Source organism: Ptiloglossa arizonensis, chromosome 8 (assembly GCF_051014685.1).
Source record: "Ptiloglossa arizonensis isolate GNS036 chromosome 8, iyPtiAriz1_principal, whole genome shotgun sequence".
Lineage (NCBI taxonomy): Eukaryota > Metazoa > Arthropoda > Insecta > Hymenoptera > Colletidae > Ptiloglossa > Ptiloglossa arizonensis.
Window position 1 is genome coordinate 6,484,133 of NC_135055.1, and position 15,459 is coordinate 6,499,591.

The 15,459-nt window shown below is 33.4% G+C and overlaps 3 protein-coding genes and 1 long non-coding RNA gene across 8 annotated transcripts; 3 read left to right on the plus strand and 1 right to left on the minus strand.

Annotated features, from left to right (window-relative positions):
* Positions 1-140: 140 nt before the first annotated feature.
* Positions 141-2,052, plus strand: LOC143150064 (aldo-keto reductase 1B-like). The gene is made up of 6 exons (XM_076318068.1): positions 141-312; positions 647-814; positions 883-999; positions 1,091-1,498; positions 1,578-1,726; positions 1,830-2,052. Exons 1-6 carry the CDS (start codon positions 238-240, stop codon positions 1,870-1,872), a joined length of 960 nt encoding a protein of 319 aa, XP_076174183.1. The 5' UTR covers positions 141-237; the 3' UTR covers positions 1,873-2,052.
* Positions 2,053-2,302: 250 nt separating this feature from the next.
* On the plus strand, positions 2,303-12,876 carry LOC143150067 (aldo-keto reductase 1B-like). 5 transcript variants are annotated; one of them, XR_012992936.1, is made up of 10 exons: positions 2,303-2,517; positions 2,734-2,901; positions 3,012-3,128; positions 3,207-3,401; positions 3,479-3,676; positions 3,898-4,046; positions 4,131-4,236; positions 5,032-5,572; positions 5,696-5,762; positions 7,002-7,718. XR_012992936.1 is itself a non-coding variant. In XM_076318070.1 (7 exons), exons 1-7 carry the CDS (start codon positions 2,446-2,448, stop codon positions 4,165-4,167), a joined length of 936 nt encoding a protein of 311 aa, XP_076174185.1. In that variant the 5' UTR covers positions 2,304-2,445; the 3' UTR covers positions 4,168-4,450. The 5 variants fall into 5 exon arrangements, 1 of the variants encoding a protein (XP_076174185.1); XR_012992935.1 differs by having other exon boundaries at positions 5,032-5,762; positions 7,002-7,719; XR_012992937.1 differs by lacking the exons at positions 5,032-5,572; positions 5,696-5,762; positions 7,002-7,718 and adding an exon at positions 12,858-12,876.
* LOC143150071 (uncharacterized) lies at positions 5,906-12,408 on the minus strand. The gene is made up of 3 exons (XR_012992941.1): positions 11,771-12,408; positions 7,437-7,592; positions 5,906-7,326 (listed from the first exon to the last, which is right to left on the minus strand). It is a non-coding gene; the product is annotated as an uncharacterized LOC143150071 (long non-coding RNA).
* A 126-nt stretch (positions 12,877-13,002) lies between the features above and the next one.
* LOC143150066 (aldo-keto reductase 1B-like) lies at positions 13,003-15,167 on the plus strand. Its single transcript, XM_076318069.1, has 5 exons — positions 13,003-13,181; positions 13,918-14,397; positions 14,466-14,672; positions 14,758-14,906; positions 14,998-15,167. Exons 1-5 carry the CDS (start codon positions 13,107-13,109, stop codon positions 15,038-15,040), a joined length of 954 nt encoding a protein of 317 aa, XP_076174184.1. The 5' UTR covers positions 13,003-13,106; the 3' UTR covers positions 15,041-15,167.
* The last annotated feature ends 292 nt before the right edge of the window (positions 15,168-15,459 follow it).

Consider the following 15,459-nt stretch of genomic DNA (forward strand, 5'->3'; position numbering starts at 1 on the left):
TTTTAAAAGATTTCTCAACGTGGCTAAGATGGCACTGTTTTTTAAACGAATTTTAGTTATGTAATAAAACAACGATAAAAAATGGATTTGATACGAGGAGTAATACCTACATAAGGAAGTGTATTAAGTGGGGGAAGTAATTTCACACAGAGATATGCGGCATGTAGAAACGTACGTATATAAATTTTAGAATGTCCGAGGGACTGACCATAAACGTGCGATAACGAAGAAATAACCATGAGTACTCCAACAATTATTTTAAATAATGGAAAAAAGATACCCGTGTTGGGACTAGGTACTTGGCAAGGTGGAGTAAGTATATCTAGTATAATAGCTTTCTACATATGTCACCGATACGATAATTTTTTTAAACATGGAAATACGATATTTAAATTCACACTAATAATTCACGGTGCCTTAAAGAATACGCAATATATCTCCAAAGGTGATATACTATTTGAGATAATGGATTTTGATAATATTTTGAACACATGTAGTCGGTTAAATTTACGATTAATACAATGATTGCCATTATATCGATATATTTATTATAAGGTACTGTCCCCTTTCAAGTTGTTTTAAAACACAATGTTACGTGAAATTCATTTTATTATTAATAATAATATTTCGTTACAAATTGTTAAAGGACGATCCAAGCAACGTTGAGCAAGCTATACGGGACGCAGTGGATGCTGGGTATCGGCATTTCGATTGTGCCTACATTTATGGTAACGAAAAAGAAATCGGCAAAGCTTTGCGCGAAAAAATTGATGAGGGCGTTGTAAAAAGGGAAGACCTATTCATTACAACAAAGGTACTTTCATGCATAAAAAATAAATCATACTTATGGCCATTTGTGTACTAAAATTTTTTTATATGCAGTTATGGAATACATCCCACAAGAGAAAGAATGTAGTACCTTCATGTAAACGTTCTGTTGAAAATTTCGGACTCGGTTACATAGATCTTTATCTGATTCACTGGCCCGTGTCTTATAAAGTAGGTTTACACAAACATATAAAAAAAAGTAATACAAATTGTACATGAAATGAATCCAAACACTATGATTTTTACTTACACACTGTTTCAGGAAAATGCAGTGGGTCTTTGGCCAGTAGACGAGAAGGGAAATCCGATGGAGGCAAATGAGGACTATTTGGAAACGTGGCGCGGTATGGAAGAATGCGTGAAATTAGGATTGACAAAAAGCATTGGTATTAGCAACTTTAACTCAAAACAAATTGATTCCATTTTATCGATTGCTGAAATCAAACCAGTTATGAACCAAGTGGAATGCCATCCTAATTTGAATCAAAAAAAGTTACGAGAATTCTGCGCAAAACGTGGCATTGCTATCACAGCATACAGCCCATTTGGTTCACCTTTGCGCCCTTGGGTGAAACCCAGTGATCAAAAAATTACAATGGAGTCCCCAGAAATCCTGGAACTCGCCAAAAAATATGGAAAAACACCTGCTCAAGTTATTCTACGATACTTAGTAAATGAAATTTATAAATCATTATAGTTAGGACAATTATTTGGTCATGATTATTTACTAGAATTGCTTCCTGTTACAGATTGACATTGGTACTATTCCTATTCCAAAATCCACCTCAAAAACGCGTATCAATCAGAATATTGATATCTTTGATTTCAAACTGACCCCAGAAGAAATTGCAACAGTGGAGAAATTGGATTGTGGAATCCGTGTTTGTCCTGCTATAGAGTAAGTGACAAACAAAAGTAATGAATATGTTTCAATTCTTGTCTTAATTACACATTCATTTATTATTATTGTTTAATATTCTAACCCAAGCTTTTGTGTTTAGGTTCAAAAACCACAAGAATTATCCATTTAATATAGAATTTTAAACACAAACAATTGAATATCAGCTGCTATAATCTTATTGATGGTTGAAAATAATCTAATGTTATTGCAATAGTTAAGATGCATATTCTATATGTACATTATGTCTATCTATGTATAATACACATTGTTTACATATCTATAACTACTGCTTTATTTAATAAATTACTATAAGATGTTTCGATTAAAAAGTGTTTGCATTTGTCCCCCCTTTTAAATTATACTAACAAAATATATTGTAAATAGTTGTTAGTCACTTATTAATTTAAATAACTTCACTCGTATTCTCAAAACGTAACTTTTGGTACACGAAAATCTATAATTATTCGTTACGATAACCTTGTGCAATGCTAGTAACGTCTAATCTTAGCCGAAGAGAAACATTCGCATCATTGTAAATGTTATGTAATTTTTATCTATGATGAAGTCCACGAAGTAGAGGTGATGCGTTAGACTTTGAGCTGTCAGTTTTCAAACTATCAGTAGTTTTACAGGCTGCTCATTAGAAGACAGTCGTATCGTCAAACCGATAGATCAAATCATCTAACGACTTTAACCACATCTATAATTGATCGATAATGTCTCAAATACCCAAACTTACATTTTCCAATGGCTACAAGATGCCAGCTTTCGGTCTCGGTACATATCAAGTAAGAAAATGTTCACGTATACTTGTAAAACAATAGTTAATTAATGATACATTAAAATTTCATCTAACAAAAGTAAACGACTTACCATCCATCATGAATTCGCAGCTCTATGTCACCTGACTCAATACGCGGTTTATTCAAATATTTTAATTTAAAAATTTGACAATTTCATTAACAATGAAGAATTAAGGTGTAACGAAATGCTTTATTTGCCAGTCACGTCCCGGAGAGGTGGAAAAAGCTGTGATGGAAGCTATCGATCTCGGATACCGCCACATCGACACAGCGTTTTATTATCAAAATGAAAAAGAAATTGGTACGGCAATTCAAGCAAAAATCAAGGGCGGTAGAGTGAAGAGAGAGGACCTTTTTGTCACAACGAAGGCAATGTTCTTATTTATATTTAAAATTCTAAGAAGAACAAACCGGTGTTTTGTTGAATTTCTTTCTGTCATTGAAAAAATAATATTATAAAATTAATAAATTCTTTACAGCTTTGGAATAATTTCCACAAATTAGAGAGTGTAGTACCAGCGTGTAAAAAATCGTTAGAAAATCTTGGTTTCAGTTACGTGGACCTGTACTTAATTCATTGGCCATTCGCCTTTCAAGTAAGCTTCAATAATTAACATATACAACTTAAATTATATTTTTACATGTTAAATTATTGTACACTATCGATTCAACAGGAAGGCGATGATTTATTGCCCAAAGATGCAAATGGTGCTCTTTTGATGTCAGATACCGATTATCTCGAAACGTGGAAAGGCATGGAAGAATGCCAGCGCTTAGGATTGGCACGCAGTATTGGTATCAGCAATTTTAATATCGAACAAATTACTCGTTTACTTGGAGCAGCTGAAATTAAACCTGTAAATAATCAGGTAAACTCTTTCTAATTAACTGTTGTATTTTAATCGAGCAATTTGTAATTATCGAATAAAAATTTTGTCGCCATTAGATCGAAGTCAATGTGAATCTCAATCAAAAGTCATTGATCGATTTTTGTACCAAACACGATATCACGGTGACTGGATATTCGCCGTTGGGACAACCCGGAAATAAATCTGGAATATCGAATTCCTTGGACCATCCAAAAATAGAAGAACTCGCGAAAAAATATAACAAAACAACTGCGCAAATTGCTTTACGTCATGTAGTGAGTGATTATGCAAATTTTTTCTTCAATGAACCTATACTGAACACTACTGCAATCATTTTAAACAATAATAATGATTATGATTTACTATAAATAACAAAATAATTATCATTGCGAAATGATCAAGACCAGTACGAATACTCTTCCTCTTCTTACTCATATACTAATCGAGTATAATAATAATGAACTGACGCACAAAGTGTAATTTTCCAACATTTCAGTTGCAACAAGGAATCGCAATCATTCCAAAATCCGTGACACCTAGTCGATTGAAGGAAAATATCGAAATATTTGATTTCTCTTTGACACCCGATGAAATGGAAGCTATATCAAAAATCGGAACCGGTCAACGCGTGGCACAGTTCCGCGAGTAAGTATCAAAATGTAATTTTAGACTCGAATTTTTCTTTGGAACGTGCACGATATAACGAACCTTATTCTTTCCCTTTCGCAGCGCCAAAGGTCACAAGTACTATCCATTTGAGAAGTAAACGTTTCATAGTAAATCGGGTGAAACGACAGGAAATGGCTCGTCAAATTCAGCCCAAATTAATAGTAAGGTATACCCTCTTTGAACTTACATAATCTTACGCTATAATTCGGCACTCGTTTAACCCTCGTCTAGTCAATTACGTTTATTGAATGCCATGGAAAATTTCGATGCTCCGTTTCGAACGATACCAAATCGAATTGTTATACATTACACGTGCGCAATAACCAGTTAAATCGTTTAGAGAGTGTATTTTTAAATAAAGAAAATTTTTTAAAAAATAACATCGGTGACCAACGAAGTCATCTTTCATCCACGATATATTTGCTATTGGGTGTCGATTGAAATTTAATTCGCATAAATTGATCGAGTTTCCTTGTGTCTCAGGTCGAAAAATGGATAACATTCGTGATTTTTTGAAGGGACAATTACGCGACCTATTAAACCGAAATTTTTTGTAATAATCGACGTACTCGCGAATACCTTAGATCAATTTTTTCGTTTAACTTGCTGCAATAATTATCGAGTTGTTAATAATATCACAACGTCCTGCCAAAAATGTGATCGTGATTGAACTGGAAGAAATTGAAAAACAAAATTATTGTTTCGAAATCCTGAACTTTGTCTAGATACGAACAAAGATCGATTTCCCCTTCTCCATTCTCCATCTGAGACATTAAGAAACAATGAATTCATAAACATTAACACGCGCGCTTTGTTCTGTGTTTCCTGAAAGCGCGTTTACAGTTGCATTATTGCGTATGTGCACCCGATATTCCATCGAGGTGTTCTCATACAACTGTACAAGGAAACTTGCATTCCAAGAACAGGTTTTACGATGACATCGGTAAATCGTATTTCACAGTTGACTGAAACGCGGTAGCGGAAATGCAATTAGCGAAGTGGAGCAAAATCGACGGTCGTTGAAACTTCTGTATATGTATACGTCTGGATTTATAAATAATGGAGTATCCGCGAATGGAATATACGCAGGGCCGTCTCGTGCTGTTCTGCAGTCTGATCGATTGATCGAAAGTTAAAATTTGATTTTAATATTTAAACTTTTAATATAAGTAGTTTCTCGATGCTCAAAATCATTAAAAACTATTTACAATCCACCATGTCATAGGAACGTCCAACAGATTTATCTATACCCTATATAGAGAATGATGTCATCTACCGTTTGTAAATTAAAAAAATGAACAATGTTGGTTCATCACCATGTGGCGGTCCTAAATATACGTATACATGTGAGATTATTGGAATCGGGATAGTTTCGATGGTCACAAGTGTGGGAATTATTAAAGCGATTCAATATCATTGTTCGCTATTCTCAGGCCCGTAACACACCGTCCTTGTCCAGAGAAACGCTTTTACAATGCTTTTACGCTCGACCACATCCTAAGGTACGTGGTACACCATCTCTGATACAGAGATACGCTATGTCAACTACAGACTTGAGACTCGTTATTACAATTAATGCCCCGTGGCAACGGCCTTTCTTATATCCTCGATTTTGGGGTTGCCAGATGACAACCAACCGATGGGCCTCTACTATGTCTGGGTCACGGAAAATTCCACAGTCCCATTGGCTACGTACGTGTCAGTACAACCCTCAACCAGTTACAATTCTCCCACAGAGAATCGCTCGGCACACTCTTTCTCTCTCTCTCTCTCTCTCTCTCTCTCTCTCTCTCTCTCTCTCTCTCTCTCTCTCTCTCTCTCTCTCTCGACGCGCGCGCACGTCCCTCGTTAGAGTCCTACATACGAGGGCGGTCCGATAAGTACTACAAAATAAAAACGAAAATTTTGGAAAAATGGCGAAATATTTCTCTATATAGTCTCCTTTCAACTCGATACACTTGACCCAGCGCTGCTCCAATTTCTTTAACCCGTCTGAAAAATACGTTTTCTGGAGGTTTGCAAAGTAGGCCTCCGTGGCGGCGATAACCACTTCAGTCGACTCAAATTTCTGCCCGGCGAGTGACTTTTTCAAACAAAAAGAAGTCGCATGGGGCCAAATCTGGAGAATTCATACGGTGGATAGGGCAGCAGTTTGTAGTCTAATTCGACCAATTTGGCCGTGGCGACGACGAAGGTGTGAGCCGGTGCGTTGTCATGGTGGAAGAGCACTTGTTTCTTCGCCAAGTGAGGCCGTTTTTCCTGCAATTCGGCGTCGAATCGTTCGGACTACTGCTCCGAAGTGGTCTCACGGTTGCACGTGTTGTCCGGAGTAAGCAAACGCGGCACCCATCGCGCCGACAGCTTTCTCATGCCCAATATTTCATGCAGGATATGACCCACGTGGTCTTTTCAGATACCTACTGTCTCAGCTATCTCGCGCACCTTCAATCGGCGGTCTGCCAATACGAAATCGTGAATTTTCTTCACGTTATCCTCCGCGGTAGCCGTTTTCGGGCCACCTGGACGTGGCTCATCGAAAATCGACGTGCGACCACGTTAAAACTCGTTAAACCAATTTTTGACGGTCGCCATCGAAGGAGAAGAGTCACCATACACAGCATCTAAGCGCTCTTCGATTTCGCTGCGCGATTTCCCTTCCAAAAACAAGAATCGAATCACCGACCGATATTGCTCTTTTCCCATTTTTCTAAAATACGCGGACACACCCGCTTCCACACGCTGTCAAAACAAAACTACGAGTCCGATTCGGCTGAAATTTTGACAGTAACTGTCTACAAGAATGTACTACACGGTAGTAAATTTTTTTTGCGATCGTGGTGCCCATCGGGTGGTGAAGCTAAGTAGTTATCGGACTGCCCTCGTATTTTCATTCGAAACGTATTTATTGCATAGCTCATCTGTGGAATTTAGGATACGGTGTTTTTATGCGTTTTATGGTGATCTGGAGAAACAGCGAACAGACACGAATACGGAGCCGCAAAAACCGAGCGCGATTTATTTCCATCGAAGATTCCAGGTCAGACTGCTTCGTATTCATTGGATTGGAAAGATGTGGGCGAGGGCCCTTTTTCGAATGATTCGCTCAACGAGCGGGATCACTTGCTCTATATCCGCTCCCCGCGTATGAATGGAATTTTTTCGACGCATATATACAACACTGTTCCTCGTGCTGGCACTTTCCATCCCCCACTCTGGGTTAAAAGTGCAACATTTATCGCTTTGAAGCCCAGTGACGCTGAAAATAAGCAAAGCATGAGAAATAATCTTTGTCGAGAACACATTCGTTTATTAGAATTATGGATAAAATAGAAAGAAATTAAAGTAATCGCAACCAAATGTTCGTACACGATGTTTACGCCAAACCAGTGTTTCTCAACTTGGAACATTTGTGGGCCGCAAAAGCGTCTCAGATGTGGCTGATATACTTGATCGTTTTCGTGCGTCATTAATCCAAAACTGTTGGCAAACGCTGCTATACACTGCAAAAGTCCCAAGGAGGTTCTGAAAAACAAAAATATTTTGAAAATCTTAAACATTACATCAACAATAACCAGAACAAAAGAACTTTTACATTTAAATCAATCGATGTACCAAATGCCGACTCGACAAATTGTGAACAAATTTTTATATTAATAATAAATAATAATCATAACAAAAAATTCGCAAAGTTTATTTAATAATATTTGGTACCATATTCGATTCGAGTGTCAGTTAAACCGTGGTCAAATGAATATTCGTGAAGTACGAAAGATAAAATAAAATTCGTACGATAGAGAGTTAATTCGAAGTCGTTATCATCCAGCGATGAAATAGGATATTATACAAAATTGTATCCTTTCTTCAAATACATTGTTTCTTTCGTTTTTCGATTTTAAAAACGACTAAAAATTGCAAATCATATAAAAATTTTTAAAGTTATTGTCTTTTGCGACAGAAATAAAATTGTATGCAACGTGTCCTACTCTCGATAAGTGATACTTACTACAATTACTTACTAGAATTTTCTGCATATCTAGAGCTACAATTATGCAACGAGTATAAAAAAATATTTCGTGTCATAAAAAAGTTTAAGGATGATTTGAAAAAATTAATATAATAGGTATACAATGTCAATATATCTATTTTTAATATATAATAATAAAAAAACAAATGAACATTTCTAACTATTGAAACAAATTAAGGTACTGTAATTCCGTTACCAGAATTCGAAAACATGTCAATGAAAATAAGAATGATTCGAAAAGAGCAGCAATAAAAAAAATAAGATAAAATCGAACCCGATTTTACTGAAGAGTTAATAAGATCGATACCAAATAGATTGCGTGAAAACGTTGACCTGAATTCTTCTTACTTTATTCTTTTCTATATATAGAAGTATATTCTCTTCTATATATAGCTTCATTTGTTTTTGTATTACTACATAATAAATATAGATATATTAGCATTAGATACTTATCGCATTTATTTCTCTAAATCATCTCTAAACTTTTTTACGAGACGAGACATTTTTCGATATATGGTGTACAATTTTAGCTATAATTGACTGTATATCGAAAAACGACCTTCGAACAGCGATAATAGAATAAAAACGGCAGTCCGATTCAAAAGTATTTGTTATTGTCTCGTTCATGGTCACATACTTCAGATAAATACAATGATTTTATTACATCACAAAGCCTATCTTTCAAACGTTAAATTATACAAATTACCGCATCGTTGACCCACCTATCTACATTCTGGTATTTCTCTCAAATCTCGAAACGTGCGAAAAACGATAATAACTCAATCGAGCAACTTCATTGAATCATTTCGGATTCAATTCGAAATTTCCTAATTGAGCAAACTCAAAACGCTCGATGTAATACTATAATTAAGATATATAATTCTTTTCAAGATAAAAGATGATCATGACGCAATCGACAGCCCGATAGCCTCCGATAAATCGTGAACGATCAAAGACTCGTTGAACTTATCTTAACGAAGACTGAAGCTAATTGTTCCATACGGCCTTGTCCTTTCTTGGAAGATTTCGCAAAAGGCAAACGTTATTACTGTGAAAATATGTTTATCCTCCTATCGATTCTCTCCTCGATACATTTAAAAGAAAATATTGCACGTACACTGTTTGGATAGGGAAAAATTCCCAACAAAAGAGTCTGTGAAACTATCAAACTATTTCCAACAACTGCACGTATACATACATATATCATTAACAATGAGTTAGCAGATATTAAATTTTAAATAAAATTGAAACAAAATTAAAAGATTATTGACTCAAAACATACCACTTTTTAAAAGCAAAAGAGATTTGTCTTCTATACTGCTAGCAGAAATAATAAATAAATTAAACAATCAGGAAATAAGCTTTAGAATTCTGCATTTTTCTTATTTTCAGTTTGCCCATAACAATACCATACTGTTTAAAAATCTAATTTCAAACACGATATATTTTTCTGCGCGTTTAAATTTAAAAATGATTTATCAAAAGAACCGAAAGAAGGGTGCTAAATACTTTAGGCACGCCCCTGTTTCACCTATCTTTCATACTTTTCATAACATTTTTTCCAAATAGGACACCACAATTATAGCACATAATATCGTTAAACTGTTTTTCTTGAGAGCGATACATAACTTGTGTGCTCTTTTGTAATTTTGTACTTTGCTTAGAATTTTTGAAATTTTATACTTTCTCATGCTCAACAAAGTTGTGCTAGAAGTGTTGTGTTCAGACGCTTATTTAATCAACGTTACGGAATAACCTGCGTATAAATTATTAAAATTAATCGATTACATGATTTGTACATAAAACATAATAGACACATATCTGATTATGAATCTTCAGAATTGAAAGACGTACTTTTCAAAACGAATTATGAATAATAGCTGAAATCACGCTTGTGTGACAACAGCCGATAATGATTGAACATACTATATGCAGTCTCTTAGACAATAAAACGTTAGTACAAACCACTCCACTAATCTACTGATAAGACGAATTGGAATCGCAAATAACGCGAAAGAAACTCACTAAAATGATTTCTAGATAATGTAACAAGCGGTTCGTTAAAATCATTAACTGTATACTATTATATCGTATGCTCGTTACATTTTTACAATGATAACGAATAAACGAATACATTTAGTAAAATAATGCCACCTTATGTAAGAAAGAAAACCGCAAACAAATAGTACGTTTATTTGCACGTGTTAATATTATGGGACTATCTAAGAAAGGACACCCGTACAATATAACCTAACTCGACTTCATGGGCCGAATGTAAATAAAAATATTCTTTGGATTATACTGTAACACTTCGGTAACTCGTTACTTTACGAAAGTCGAATAAAACTGTCAGTAAATGTCCGTGATTCTTTGAATACCGATCAACAATCAATTACGCGAGTTAATGAGAGAATGAAATCAAAATTATCGAAAGTTATCTATTTCGCGACCGATCACGTATATGACGGTTGCTCGACATCCTGGGAAACACTCCAAGAAATATCTTTGAATTTCAAAAATGGTAGAACGGCACAGAGTAAAATAATGGACTTGATCCTCACCATACTCGGCTGTATAGTACCTAAAAGTGATTATTGATGTTATTTGTGCGAGTACATAACGATCTTTAACAAGAAAGACTTGAAGATTTTGAGAATCTTGTGCATTTCAAAACAAAATTCTTTGACCGGCCGATTTTAGAATTAATGATGGACACATTGGAAAAGGAGTGTGATCATGGCAGAAAATATGTCAGAATAAATTTATCGGTCGCAACGTTCAACAAACAATGGAACAGTGCTGATTCAAAGAAAAGTCAGGGCCATTATGAAATTCCTAATTTTTCGCAAAGTGAACGCGTTTTCTTGCTTCTATGTCGAAGACTCTCAGTTGGATAACTGGTCATCTTACAGAGGAAAAATCGACATGCTTTGGAAACCGCTAAAGTATATTTGCAATAATCTAATGCTAAAAGTTACACATATATATGATATTTTACAAAATCATAGTATGATCGGTTAACTCTTTATTAAACTGTAATCGTATTATTTAATAAGAAAAATGCATTGCCAGTGATTTATCGATCGTAAGATCGATAAGTCCATGTTCTACAGTTATAGGACAAAAGTGTGCCATGTGATACCTGATCGATTAAAATGAATAAAACGTGTAGAATGTACACACACACACACACACACACACAATATAAACGCATTGTATACCGAAATTTCTACAGAAATTTTAGCTAAAGTATTTTACACTTGTATATATAAAACATAAATGTAAATTATTTATTGTGGTGGTACATGCCTGAATGTAGCTAGCACTGCTTTCAAATCATGATATGTGTAAGAATGTTTTTTATTTCTATGCTAGGTAATTATAATTTAATCACGAGTTCTGTAAATCGAGTGTGTATAGAATACATAATGTTTACTTTTAAAATTCAAATAAGTATTCCTATGAGCTAATGGTTTTATCTATGAAAAACGTAATACTATCTGCGTGTAAGTATTAACAGACAACATTTGAATGGAACAAGCATATCAGTCAATAACCATGCATTATTTTTGAATCGAACGTATTATCGATCAGATAAAAAACACGCCTCGATGTACATATTTATTTAAAATGTATGTTTAATTCTATATATACGATTATTATGAATTTGCCTTACCTATAGTTTAAGTAATTCGCACAAGGTACAACGTAATGATATAATATTTCAAGTTCATCAAATTTGGAATATCAAATCTTAAAACAAATTTTTTATTAGACATTGCACGAAAAGAATAGATAGAATAGAAAGGTAACTTCATTATCAACTATAGTGCAACATTCTTGTTGTTACTGTAATGGTACACATATAATCATAGGATTTCCTGAATCATAAGCGGAATGGGGTTAGGATCGCTCATGAGAACGATCCGTTTCTCGTGATGAGAGAGTATTGTTATACTCGGTAATTCATTCATTCATTGTTGACAATCAAGGGATTCACAATCACAACTGTCCCTTGTCTCTTGTAACGGACTCCGTAATTTTCCATAGGGCCCATTTCTTGTTAGCGAATTTAGTCACTGCTCGAACCTAACTGTGATATACGACTCAGAAATTTTTGTATAGGAACACAGAAGTTATTAGCAAGATCGTACACACGTTTATGCAATCTTTGATCGCATGCGCAGAAGGAATATCTAAACAGGACAGTATACTTTTAGGGAGTCAAAGGTTCCATTTTCTTGTATAAATTTTGTAATATTTATCTTATAATTTTCGTTAATTTTTATGTTGTTTTTTCCCATACAGCATTTTGGACACAAAATATTTGAGTTTATTAAACACAAAACAGTCGAAAGTATGTGATATAAATACGTCACGAATTACGACTTAGATATGAAATTAACAAGTTTTTGAATACAATTATTTTACTTACGAATCTTCCTTTTGCTTCAAATTTCAATAACATGTCAGTACCTTTGAATTTTAAAAATCTATTTTTGAACATTTATCACATTAACGTAACTTTTAATAAACACTAAATTCATCGTTTTGTGATATACTTGTCTAATTTAAATTTATAAAAAAAATTACTCGAATATCCTAATAATTCATGTTGTAAAATAGAAAATATTAAATGACAAGTGTTATATTTTTTTTCTAAATACAGCAAAATCTTTATTATATATAACATTACATTTTATCTATTTTGAAAATAGAAAAATGTAACACTGAATGTTACTATAGGAGTTTAAATAATGCAGGTTTCATTGAATGTAGAATAAAACACGAGTTATGAAAAAGATCATATTCCATTCTCTAATATCGTACATGCCTGCGTTCGGGGGGCAGAAGTAGAGGATTTGGTGTAGGACATTTATAAAAGGAGCTCGTTAGACGAACCTACCGGCATTGTAGTTCCAACCGTAATAGGTGTCGTTACGTGAAGGAATTCCACATTTGCGTGTCAATATTTTTGTGATTCAAGCCATAAATTATATAAAAACATCAAAATGGTTTTAAACGTACCGTCAATCAAATTTTACAACGGCAATGAGGTACCAGCTTTCGGTTTGGGTACGTGGAAGGTAAGTAATATGCAAAGTAATTAAATTTAGTACAAAATCTTCCCCGTGCTTAAATAAGAACAGGAAAACATTTTAACTATCTTATACTACATGTTCTTTTATTTAAAATAATTAATTCAATAAATTTATTTAAAATAATATCTTTTCGTACCGGCCAAAGGCTATAATTTTTTTATCCGAAATGTAATATGTTCTATAATATTCTCGAATCTGTTGATGAATGATGTGATCTTATCTGAAATTTAAATGTTTCCTGTAATTCTGACAAAGTCATTTCAGAGTCACAGTTTCCTTGTTTTCATTTATTTCAACATTCTTTATATACATTTAGTATATTAAAACTTTAGATATATAAATAAAAAGCATTCAAATATTTGCAAACAATTAACTTTTGACATAAAAAATTATTGAATAGTCATGATAGTTTTTTAATAATTCTTTTTTATACTTAAGTGTTTCTATATGTGATTGTATTAGACTAAATCAGAATTTAATAATGCATATAGTTTTGTAATATTACATAATTATAGATAAACTTCCATACAAGAGATAAGTTATTTATGAAAGTTGAAATAGATGATATTGCATTTCAGAACTTATTACAACAAAGAAATGTAACATTGTGTAACATCATGTAATATCATTTTTCATTATATCACAAATTGTTTCTTACTGATTATACAAGTTGTAAGTTATATTTTTTAATAAACAATGACCTTATCAATTATAATTCCAGTCCAAACCTGGAGAAGTCACTCAGGCTGTTAAAGACGCAATAGATATTGGATACCGCCACATTGATTGTGCTCATGTATATGAAAATGAAAAGGAAGTTGGTGCTGCGATTAATGCAAAAATTGCAGAAGGTGTTGTGAAAAGGCAGGATCTTTTCATTACAAGCAAATTATGGAATACTTTCCATAGACCAGATTTAGTTGAACCTGCTATTAAAAAAACTTTGGCTGACCTAGGTCTTGAATATTTGGATCTCTACCTTATTCATTGGCCAATAAGTTATAAAGAGGGTGATGGTCTCTTTCCAAAGAATCCTGATGATACTTTGATCATGAGCAATGCAGATTATGTAGATACATGGAAAAGTATGGAGAGTTTGGTATCCAAGGGACTTACAAAGAATATTGGCGTTAGCAATTTTAATTCGGAACAATTAGAACGCTTGCTTAAAAATTGTACCATTAAGCCAGTTACAAACCAAGTAACTATCAACTTTAAGTTGCACTAATGTTTAATAGGTATGTGTCTATAATATTTGTATGTTTACAGATTGAATGTCACCCATATTTAACTCAGAAGAAGCTCTCAGAATTCTGTAAACAAAGGGATATTGTCATTACTGCATATAGTCCCCTTGGATCTCCTGACAGACCATGGGCTAAGCCTGATGACCCAAAACTATTGGATGATAAAAAATTGGGTGAACTTGCAAAAAAATATAATAAAACACCTGCTCAAGTTCTTATTAGATATCAGGTATATAATAACATTTTGCAATGATTACTCATACTTACATTTAAAATTGTAGATATATAACAAAATTTTTACAAATCTGCTTTAGTTGGACCGTGGACATGTAGTAATACCAAAATCAGTTACAAAAGCACGAATTGCTCAAAATATCGATATCTTTGACTTTAAACTTACTCCTGAAGATGTTGCATATATTGATACCTTTGATTGCAATGGTAGAATTTGCCCAATGACAGGGTAAATATATTTTTCTTTAAATATTTCTGATTATTGCAAATCAATCGAATTTATTTGCATGTCTAACATAAATATTTTGATTCTTTTTCAGCTCGGAAACAAGTTCTTACTACCCTTTCCATATACCTTTCTAAATAAATGATCAAGTTTAGTTAAGAATCAATATATACAAATTGGTATTATTGTAAAATTTAAAATGTTTTTTTATATGGTCATTTTCTACGTAAAATTCATATAAAATAAATTAGGCTTTAATAAAAATATGTGTACATTAATTTCCTATAAATATTACCAATTCCAAATTCATTAGCATACATATTATTTCTTTAAGTTAAATTTATTAAGAATAAAAAATGTATAATTATTACACATATTAATCATAAGATAATAAAAGAGCAAACTTAAGGTAATAGAAAAGCAATTGTAAAAATAGAATCATTCACAAATAATTTATATTAGGCATGGCTTAACTGGTTGCTCAACATTACGAGAAAGTGTAAATGTTCTTGCCTGTGGGCATTTGATATCATAGCAAAAAATAATTAGTACACAA